This window comes from Phascolarctos cinereus, unplaced genomic scaffold (genome assembly GCF_003287225.1).
Source record: "Phascolarctos cinereus isolate Bilbo 61053 unplaced genomic scaffold, phaCin_HiC Scaffold_1;HRSCAF=81, whole genome shotgun sequence".
Classification (NCBI taxonomy): Eukaryota; Metazoa; Chordata; class Mammalia; order Diprotodontia; family Phascolarctidae; genus Phascolarctos; species Phascolarctos cinereus.
Window position 1 is genome coordinate 280,743,406 of NW_027555514.1, and position 11,014 is coordinate 280,754,419.

At 47.0% G+C, this 11,014-nt stretch overlaps 1 protein-coding gene across 1 annotated transcript in view; it reads right to left on the bottom strand.

The window, feature by feature from the left end:
* Positions 1-8,437, bottom strand: part of RAC2 (Rac family small GTPase 2) — a 34,234-nt gene extending 25,797 nt beyond the window's left edge. Inside the window, exons 1-2 of the mRNA XM_020982534.2 lie at positions 8,221-8,437; positions 5,470-5,541 (exon numbers count right to left, since the gene is read on the bottom strand). Coding sequence (XP_020838193.1) covers positions 5,470-5,541; positions 8,221-8,255 — 107 coding nt within the window. The 5' untranslated portion in view covers positions 8,256-8,437. The remainder of the gene's footprint in view (positions 1-5,469; positions 5,542-8,220) is intronic.
* Between the last annotated feature and the right edge of the window lie 2,577 nt (positions 8,438-11,014).

An 11,014-nucleotide genomic window follows, 5' to 3' on the forward strand; every position in this document is an offset into this window, starting at 1 on the left:
TTCTTGAATTAAATCAAGTCAGCACCCGCAACGCTGACCAAACCCCTTTCTGAGTCTCCTACCCTACCAGAAGTCCATCTCCTCCTGGGGCTCAGAGCCTCTTCCAATTGGCACCAACTAACCACGACGGCTTGGTGTTCCCAACTCGCAAGTGTTGGGCACCCCCAGGCTGCTGCAGCCAATGAAGAAGAGGGAGTGGCTTCTTTAAAAAAAAAAACCTAAAAAACCAAAAAGACCCAGGGCTCACATGCATACAAACATGGGAAACTCCCTCGCATTGTCACCCAGAGAGCTGATGCCACTTCCTTGCCTATCCTGCCCCCCACTTCAGCCTGCAGTCACACATTTATGACTTCTTTTCCCCTCCAGGGCTACCGTAAACAGCACTAATAAGTCTCATTTATTTACGTTAAGTTTTACAGAATTTTCTTTCTCCCCAACTCTGTAAGTCAGATAGGACTAATACTATCATCCCCATTTTATAGATGGGGAAAGTAAGGCTCAGAGAGGCAGTGTAGTAAAATGCAAGGGATCCTAGATGCGCAGTCATAGTTCTTATTCTGTGTCAGCCACTATCTACCTTGTGACCTTGGGGAAGTCATTTTTGGTCTCTGGGTCTTGGTTTATTCATCTGTAAAATGGGAGTAATTATAGATTCTACCTCACAGGGTTGTTATGAGGATTCAAGTGTATCATGAATGTGTGGGGCTTCAAGAGCTACAGAGACCTCAGAAGTTACTTTTGTATTACCAATGCTTTGCATGCAGTAAATGCTTAATAGATGTTTTCTCATTCATTTATTATATTCCATTTTCATTTATATTTGCTACTTTGTATTATTATTATTATTATCATCATCATCATCATCATTAGCTGTGTGAACTTGGAAAGAGTTTTGGATTGGAATGGATTATACTGAACTGAATTAGATTGGACTAGGCTGGGTTGGGCTGGACTAGGACTGGACTGGATTAGGAAACGTAAACTCAGAGAGGTCACAAGGCTTCCTCAGGGTCCCACAGCTGTTCAGAGTCAGAGCCAGTTTTCTGATTCAGGCTTTCTGGCTCTTTGCTCAATGATTTTCCCATATGACACAGGGCTGCTGCAGTCATGTACATCCCTCCCACCTCTGACCTCCTCCTTGGTCAGTGCTCTTCCCCAAGCCAGTAAGTGGTGGGATTTTTCCCCCTCTGAACCTCTTCCCCTTTGGTGGCTAACTGTTCCTCCAAAGGCTTGATCAGAGCAGATGAAATAGAAAGAGCCACATGACTGGCTGGAAATAAACGTGCTAGGGCACTGTTTACACCCTTTTACAAACCTTGTAAACATTGGATTTGGATTGGGTCCACACACACATACCATAGAGGGAAACCCCCAGAATTGCTAAACTGTCATTCAGTTCCTTATCTAAATCTCCAAATGTTCACCATACATTTTTTTTATCCCATATTCTATGTCAGCGCTAAGAGAAGCCACTGACATCATATGATCTGACCTTGCCATTTTACAGAGGAGGAGGCTACAATCCAGACAATTTCAGTGATTGGCTTGGGGTAACGCAGCTAGTTAGAGAGTACTGGTGCCCTATGGCCAACACACCAGCCTCCACACGTGGGCTTCTTTTCTCTTCTTCATGCTTTAATCTGCTTTTTGTACCATCAATGTGCAAACCCTAAACCCCCTAAGGTCTCCAGACATAGTGTCATAAGGTGCCTCACTCTGGAACAGCCAGAGCGGGAGACCTCACATCTCCATCCTTGCTTGACATTGATCCTTTTCACACACTGGCTTTCTTGCCTTTCCTCATACATGACATTCTATCTCCTATCTCCAAGTGTTTGCCCAGCCTGGAATGCACTCCCTCCTCATGGTTGCTTCTTAGAATGCCTCATTTCCCTCAAAGATCTGTTCAAATATCACTTTCAACAGGAAACTTTTCCTAATCCTCCCCATCTTTCACCAATTACCCTGTCTGTACTCCGTGTATATTTATGTGTGTACGTGCTATACTCCTGATAGAATATTAGCTCCTTGAAGGCAGAACTCTTTCAATTTTGTTTTTATATCCCTACCATGTATGTGACAGAAAGAAGACACTTCATAAATGCTTGTGCTCCCCACCATTACTAAGCAGAAACCATAGAATGTTAGAACCTGAAGGTCCCTAACAGATGATGCATTTCTCCTCCTTCATTTTCCAGATAGGGAAACAGAGGAAGAGAGATTTTTCCCAAAGTCATGAAGCCAATTAAAGGTGGCTCCAGAATTCAGATCTCTTGATCTTTGGGTCAGTAAGTGATGGGATTTTTTTCCTCTCTAAACATCTTCTCCTTGGGTGGCTAACTATTCCTCTTGAAGGCTTGGTCGGAGCAGCTGAAATAGAAAGAGCCACATGACTGGCTTCTAGTAAACATGACAAGATCCTTTGAGCTGCTCTAACCAAGAAGGGGGTCAGAGGCGGGAGGGCCCTATGTGGCTATGGCAGCCCTGTTGTCGCATAGGTAATGGAGTAAATTCATCCCATTCTTCCATTTCCTCTTACCCCTCAAATACCTGCTGAAAGGATGAGGGGTGAGGGATTCTGCAAATAAACAGTTGATCTTTATTGAGTGAGGTAAGGAATTTAGCATCTTAGGCTCTTAAAATCTGGACCTTGGAAGTCAGCCAGTTCAACCTCCCTTCCAAGCAAGAATCCACTCAATAGCATCCCTAGCAGGGTCTGTGTTGATGGACTGGAGGTGGTGTGGCATAGTAGAAAGTCTCTTCTTTAATGCTTGCAGAGATGGGGAACTCAGTACCTCCCAAAGCAACACATTCCATCGGGCAACTCTAAATGCCAGGGCATTCTTCCTTCTATTGACCCTAAATCTGCCTCCCTGTAACTTCAGAGGTTCTCATCCAAGATAAATTGCAGGGGGATTCCCAGGGTCCAAGAGGTACTTTGGGGGAAGTTGGAGTGGGGAGGCCAGAGCGTGGCATAGTAGAAAGCTCCCTGGCTTCAGAGTCAGAGGACCTGGGGTAAAAATCTGCCTCTGATGCTTACTATCTGCGTGACCTTGGGTAAATCATTTAACCTCCCTGGGTCTGTTTCATCAGTAAAACAAAGGGGCTGTACAAGACGGCCTCTGAGTCCCTCACTGCTCTGAACCCATGAGTCTATAATCCCATGAGAGGCAGCAGTCACCACCTTGGAATTGTGGGTCTGCCTCCAGCTTCTGATGGGACATTGGATAATCCCTCAGCAAGGGTCAGAGCTAGGACCAGAGCAGACAGGGCACAACGAAAGAATATCTCGAAAGACCAAGCTGTATCAATTGACGTGGTACACTTTTTATTCAGAAGGCAAAGAAAATAGTGATGAGGTTAATAAGAGCAAAGGATTCTAGGTCTAAAACTGGAAGGGTCCTTTGAGATCATCTTGTCCAACTGCCTCATTAGGCAGATGGGGAAACTGATGCCCAGAGGAAGGAAGTGACTCGCCCAAGGTCACACTGCTAGGAAGTTACTTAGGCAAAATCTGAACTCAGGTCTCCTTGATTCTATATCCAATGTGCTAGCTACCACACAAGGTACCTGCCTAATGATAGCAGTCTTTCTGGACCTGGATAAAGAAGGGACTAGAAACCATGACATACAAAGATCAAATGAAGGAATAGACTAATGGGGATGGGGAAACAGAGAGAGAACTTTTTTCCAATCAGAGCTTTCCTAAAGTGACTGCCTTTTAAGGTAACAAGCTCCCTGTCCATGATGGTATTCAAGAAGAGGTTAGATAGTCATTTCTCACGGATACTGAAGAGGAAAATCTTTTTTACATCCAACCTGGAATAGATCATGTCTGAAGTCTCTTTCAACTTGGAGATTCTATGATCTCTTTGTTGTATTCGTGTGCATGAGGTCCCAGTGAACAGAAGCTACCACTAGGATTTGGACAAAGGGTCATCCCTCTCTTGAAGGGCACCTCTTTAAACTCCCAGGATGGAAACACAGAAGGATCTCCTGTGTGAGCGCCTACAATAAATGGAAGGAATGTTAAGGGCTAAGATAGTCCCTGTAAAGAAAATGATCACAGGCCAGAAAGGGACAACTGGAACCCTAGACCCTTCTTTAGGAGGACTTGGCTTAGAATTCTGCTTCAGACATACTCCCTAGCTGTATGACACTCTGAGCCTCAGTGTCTTCCATCTGTAAAATGGGGCTATGAAAAGCATCGTAAGAGTCAACAGTGTAGTGGAGTCTCCAAAAAGCTAACACCATTTTAGCCTGCTCTAAAGGGCAAGGGAAGGAATATTCTACTCTGATCAGATTACAAAAAGAGCCACATTTTAGACAGGACATGAACAAGTAGGAGATAATCTAAAGTAAGACTGCCAGGGCAGCTAGGTGGTGCAGTGGATAGAGCACTGGCCCTGGATTCAGGAGGACCTGAGTTCAAATCCGGCCTCAGACACATAACACTTAATAGCTGTGTGACCCTGGGCAAGTCACTTAACCCCATTGCCTAGCCAAAAAAAAAAAGAGATAAAATAAGACCACCATGTTGACAAAGAGACTGGCCACTATGCCATACAGGGATTAGTAGAAAGAACTGGGTGTTTGGCCTGGAGAGGATAAGGCTTGGGGACCTGGCTTCAAGAGTTCATGAGACCATTATGTAGAATAGGGATTAACTTTGTTCTGCTGGACCCAGAGGGCAAAAGCAGAATCTGCCAAGGGCAGAATTCAGATGCATACATGAAAAAACCTTTCTAATGTTTATATCCAGCCCAAAGTAGAATAGCCTAGCTCTGCAAACAATGATAGGTAGCAAGGTGGCGCTGCAGTGGATAGAGCACCAGGCCTGGAGTCAGGGAGACTCATCTTCCTGAGTTCAAATGTGGCTTCAGATACTTATTGGCTGTGTGACCCTGGACAATTCATTTAACACTGTCTGCCTCCTTTTCCTCATCTGTAAAATGAGCTGGAGAAGGAAATGGCAAACCACTCCAGTGTCTTTGCCAAGAAAACCCCAAATACGGTGATGAGGAAGAAGAGTTGGACACAACTGAAAAATAATTAAACAACACAGGCAACGAAGGTATTCAGATGAAGACAGTTTAGCTACTTCAGAAGAATGCTGTTATAAAGGGAATTCCAGCTCATGACCAGTCTGGATCAGACCCCTGAGTATATTCCTTCTCACTCAATTCTGTAATTCAGAGTGAGGAGGGAACTTAAAGATTTTCTAGTCTGCCATTTTCATTTTATAGGTAGGGAAACTGAGATCAGAGAGGCTGAGTGATTAGTCCAAGGACACACAGCTAGTAAGTGGACAATGTAGGATCTGAATCCAGGGCCTGACTCCAGAGCCTGTTTTATACACTATACCACCCAGTCTTGACAGGATTAAATTCTCCTTCCCCACATAGAGCTTTTGAGTTCACCCCCTTGCCCTTTCCCAGACCATCCCCTCCCTGTCTGGGTACTCACACCGTGGGAATATATTCTCCAGGAAAGGCATTGGTGGTATAGCTGATGAGGAGGCAGGTTTTACCCACAGCTCTGAAATGAAGAAGAGACAGGGGAGAAGTTTAGCAGCTCCTCCCTTTGTATTTCCCATTTCCAGTGAAGAAGCAGCCCTCCCCTTTAGGGCCTGAGGGCTAGCCACTCCTTAACCCCCCTCAAGCCAATCACACCAAGCTGTCCATGAGGAATAAACTCTAAGCTCACCACACTTTCTGTGGGACACCAGTATTCTTCCTCCTCCTCCTCCTCCTCCTCCCAGTAATAGAACAGGAAAAACACTTGAGAGCCAGAAGTCCTGAGTCTGGTCTCACTTCTGCCACAAGCTCACTAGGAGACCTCCTTTCTCTGGGCCTCAGTGTCCCCATATGTAAAATGAGAGATCTCTTTCAGCTCTGACATTCCCTATTCTCAGGCTCTTCCCACCACTGATTTTTGATGTTCCAAGATCCCTCCCAGTTCTGACATTCTAAGATTCTATGATTCAAAGATTACATAAGTATCTGACACCCCCCCCCCAGGACCTTCCTTTGCCCATCTCTCCCAGTTTCTTTTTATTTCTCCCATTTCTTCTCTTTTGGTCTAAGCCTCCTGCTTCTCTGATGTGCTCAGGGCCAATCCACTTTGGGATCAAAGCTATAAGGGGTAGGAGAGGTGACAGGGCTTTGGGAGGCATAGCCTGAGCTGGGAGGGGGTTTCCCTGGGCCAGGTGTGGGTTATAAAGACCGGCCTCCACTTTGGGGGTCTTGACTTCCTGTCTAGTGAACACTTTGCTTCTAAGTTTCCTTTTCTTCCTATCCCAGTCTGGTTCAGTTTCTCCTCCCCTGAGGCCCCCTCCCCCCCTCCCCATTTTGAATAAGAAGAAGGCTTGGCTTACCAACTTCCGGCTCAATGACAAGTTCAGAGAAGTAATGAGTGGGGAGAGGAGGGGGAAGGGATCAGTGTAGATCGTACCCCAGCACCATTAACTCTCCTAGTGCCAACCAGGGACATAGCTAGGTGCTCCTCACCTGTATACAACCCTCTCCAGCCAGCTCAGGAAAGTGCCCTGGAATTTGGGTGAGCAGACCTACTTCCAGGTCGAGGCTCAGCCACTGGGTGTGAGTGTGTGTGTGACCTTGAACAAGTTACTCTGGGCCTCACATTCCTCACCTATAATACCAAGGGCTTAGAGGTTCCTTCCCAGCTCTGATAGATTTTAATATTCTCTGCCCTGACATTCCATTTTCTAGGTTCTCTCCTAACTCTAACATTCAATGCTCTAGGGATTCCCTTCCCCACTCCCAGCTCTGACGTTCCACATTCTAAGGCCTTCTTCCAGCTCTGACGTTCTGGGCTCTAGGATCACTCCTAACTCTAGCATTCTCTGCTCTATGTAAGTTCCCACCCTCCACCCCTCACCCGACTCTGACCTTCTGTGCTCTGAGGGCTGTCCCAGCTCTGTCATTCCACATTCTAAGGCCTTCTCCCAGCCCCACATTCTCTGTTCTACATGGAGTCTTTCTGGTCCCTGGCTCTCCCTAACTCTTCCCTATACAAAATGTCACACTCTGGTCCTTCTGAAAAAAAAATAAATAAACTTAGAAGTAAAAGAGACCCTGGGGATGGAGTCCTTATCTGCAGAAAAGGAAATGGAGGCCCAGGGGGAAGTGACCTATTCAAGGTCATGCCAGGGACAGCTGGAGCCCAAATCCCGGTAGAGGATGATAGAAGGTCAGAGGATTTAATATCTGAAGGAAATATCAAAACCACCCAGTTCTCCCCTACCCCCTCTTTATCTCACAGAGGAAGAAACAAGCTCAGAGAATTTCTATAACTTCTCCAAGATTGAAGAGGTTGCAAGTAGCAGAGATCATAGGAAAGCATCTTATAGATTTAGAACTGCCAGGGGCCATAGAGATCATCTGACCTAACCCTTATTTTACCAATGAAGCAACTGAGGCCCAGAAATATTAGAGTACCATGGATTTAGAGCTGGAAGGGACTGAAAAGGTCAGAGTTCACCACCTTCATTTTTCAGAAGAGGCTCAGAGTGACTTGCCCAAGCTAGCAAGAGTCCGGGGCAGGATTTGAACCCAGATCTTCCTGACTCCGGGTCCAGTACTCTGTGCGATTTGAGCCAAATTTAGATTTCATGACCTCCGACCTCTTCTCACATTGATGTTCATACCAATCAAGCCTTTCCCACCCCCACCAACTGTCACATTCCCTCTGAAGATCAAAAAGATGCCAATGTGGTGGTGGGACCAGGTAGAGGTCTCATCATGGCCTTGGGCCTGGCCCAATTTCCCCAGAAATGGAAGGGAAGCTACCTCCCAGCCTCACCATGGGCCCAAGTTTCTTCAAGGATGCACCAATACCCATGATGCTGAGCTCAGTCTAGGCACAGAATCTTAGCCCCACCCCACCTCACTCCAGCCCCATTCCTTCAACAGACTTAGGGTAGGGTCAGGATGGGGAAGGTGAGACACAATAGCCCAAGCCGCCGTATCCCACCCAGGCTGAAGGCTTCTGAGAGAAGAGACATGACTCTTTACAACTGCTCCCCATCACAGTCTAACTTCTAGAAGGCAGCGAATGCTCTTGGGGGGGAGAGAAAGGGACTGGGAAAGGAGTTGGCAAGAGAAGTGGAAAAAGCTCAGACTAGAGAAAAAATTAAACGCTGCTAACCCACCCCCACCCCCACCACCTGGTCCAGAAACAAACCAAGTTACCTACCCATCTCCCACCACCACACATTTGATAGCTTGCATGTTCTCTGGGCTCCTGGCGGCGCTGAGGCAGGGAAAGAGGAGAAGGCTGACTCCTCCCGGGCAGCCAAGGAACGAGAAGCCGGCCTCCCAAGGAGAGACACAGAGAGAAGAAGCAAAAATAATAATTAACAGGCTGGTAGATTGGCAGGTCGTTGGAAAGCAGTGAGGAGAAGCGGAAGGGGAACTGACTTACTCAATCTGCTGCCTCCTCCTCCCCCCTGCACCACCGTGCACAGGAGGCGGGGCATGTGGTTTGAAAGAGAAGTTTGGGCCCCTGTGGGTGCCTGGGAGCCCCATCGCACCAGAGCACCTTAAAAGAAGGTCACCCTGGCACCGTGAATGGGGAGGCTGCTGCCGCTGAGCCTGCAGGGGCAGGCGCTCATGCTGTGCTCTTCTCTTCTTTATTTAATTTAGCACCCGCCATGCAGGAAAGGTAGACCTCTCCTCAGCCAAATAGAATCCTTCTCCTCCTTTAAGACACAGCTTCAGCACCATCTTCTGCCAAAAGCCTCTTCTGATCTCCCCCAAATTACAAAGTTACCAAATGACCTTGTGTCCAATTACTTTGTATTCATTCTCTTCAGACATGTGCTGGAGCTAGTTCAAACAGCAAGTCGATTGTTAAATTTTCAACATGAGCATTTACACCTGGGAAATCCCCAAATGATACAGATCAGGTCTTGATTTATTGTTTGGCTGACTTGACTAGACTGGAGACAGTAATGGAGAAAAAGTTAATATGGCAGATAAAAGCAAAAATGTGGCCTGCATCCCCCCCCCACCCCCAGAGAGCCAATTGTTAAACATTTACCCACACATACCCTGGTTATAATGGCTATATGTGTATATTGTTGTCTCCCTCACAGGGAGACGCTCTTTCATTCTTTGTCCCTGTGCCCCCAGCATCGAGCACAGTGCTTTGTATTTCATAAATGTGGTAGATCGACAGATTGATTGAAGGAATTGCTATTGAGTTACGGTTTGGGCTGGATGGCTTCCATGGTTCCTTCCAATTTGGAGATTCTGGGATTTTATGAAATGTCAAAAGTCTCTTTCCTCATTCTTGGACTCTAGTTTCCTCATCTGTAAAAGGTAGGGGGTGGACTAGATGACCGCCAGGCCCCTTCCACTATGGCGCCATGACCAATGTTTCCTAGTGTGTCCACAGATTCCCTCTCCAATGGGGCCTCAATCTTCCACCAAAAGGCAAAGAAGGATCACGGGGTCATGGAATTCAGAGCTGATTCAACTCTGTCATTTTATAGAAGATGGAACTGAAGCCCACATAGTGCAGAGGATGAGTCAACAGTCACAGAGCCTCAAACTTCAAATCCAGGCTTCCTTCCAGTACAACTAGGGCAGGTGGAGAAGAGTGATGGAAGGCCCAGTAGAGTCATAACTAGTACAAGGCAAATGGAGCTGTGCCCCAGGGTGCCCCCATCTGGCAGGGCTGAGTTTCCTTCTCATGGTGACTTTGGTGCTCGTCCCTCCCTTTGGTATTCCGGCTTGTGCATGGCTCCCAGGTGCCACCCCAGGGGTCAATCACTGCGGTAGCCACTCTTCCGGCTCCACCTTAATCTCCCAGGGGCTTCAGGTGAGTCTATCCCACCCCACGCAGCTGCACCTGTGGCTGGCTTCTCTCATGCCCTGCCTCCACGTGCCCCTTCCCAGTTATCATGTTTGCTCCCAGGTGAAAATTCCTGGTGACAGTGCTGAGCCTGGGCCACCAGATTGGCTCCTTTGTTTAATCAGCATTTATTATATGCCCAGGAGCATAACCAGAGCAGAAAGCAATCTCAGAGGCCATCCCATCCTGTCTTCCATTTTACAGGTGAAGACATTGAGGCCAGATTAGATCATGGGACCACAGACCTAGAGGCTTCAGAAGTCATCTGGTTCAGCCCCCTTATGTTATATCTGTAGAGACTGAGGCCCAGGGAGATTGGGCGAGTCACCCAAAGTCACAGATCCAAGGTCCAAACCCAAGTCATAGGTTCACAGATCTGAAGGTGGAGGGTGCTCTAGAGGTCATGGTGTACAACTTCCCCATGTTACAAATGAGAAAATTCAGGCCACTGTGGTGAAACCAACTGCTCTGGTCATACAGGTCATAAGTGACAGAGGCAGGGGACAAGGATGAGGAGTAGTACCAGATGTGAGCCCCCCCCAACTGCCTGGTTTCCACGGGATCTTAAGACCCAAATGCTCCCCCATTTTACAGATAAGGAAACTGAGGTCCAGAGATAGCTTGTGATAGTTCAATTCAATCTAGCAAAACTGGGATGTGAATAGAAATATCAAGTTTAGATAAGGAGCCATTTCTTTAAGGAGATGGGAATGGGAAATAGGTTTGAATAGAGAAGGTAGGATGGCACTTCAGGCAAGGAAATCAGCAGAAGCAAAGGTACAGAGGTAGGAATGGAAAGGCAGAAGCTGTTTCTCTCATCTCGTTGTTGGTGTTTTCCAGGCAGCTCACTAACACATATAAGTGATGTTACATGAGCGTATTTGAGAGGGCAGAAACAAGCAGCTTTGGGAGGTCTGAGGGCCAAGGCCATTATTGGCGAAGAGAATCAGGGCAGACTTCCTGGAGAAGGTGGCCAGGTTTCTTATCTGGAAAATGAGGGGGTTGGACTGGGTGACCTCTGAGGTCCTTTCCAGCTCTAAATGTATCGCTTTTCTCCTTAGCTTCCTAGGGAATGGGTGGCCAAGGCTGCACTTTTTTCTACTAACAGTGGGGGCCCTCTGGAGTAGAGAGA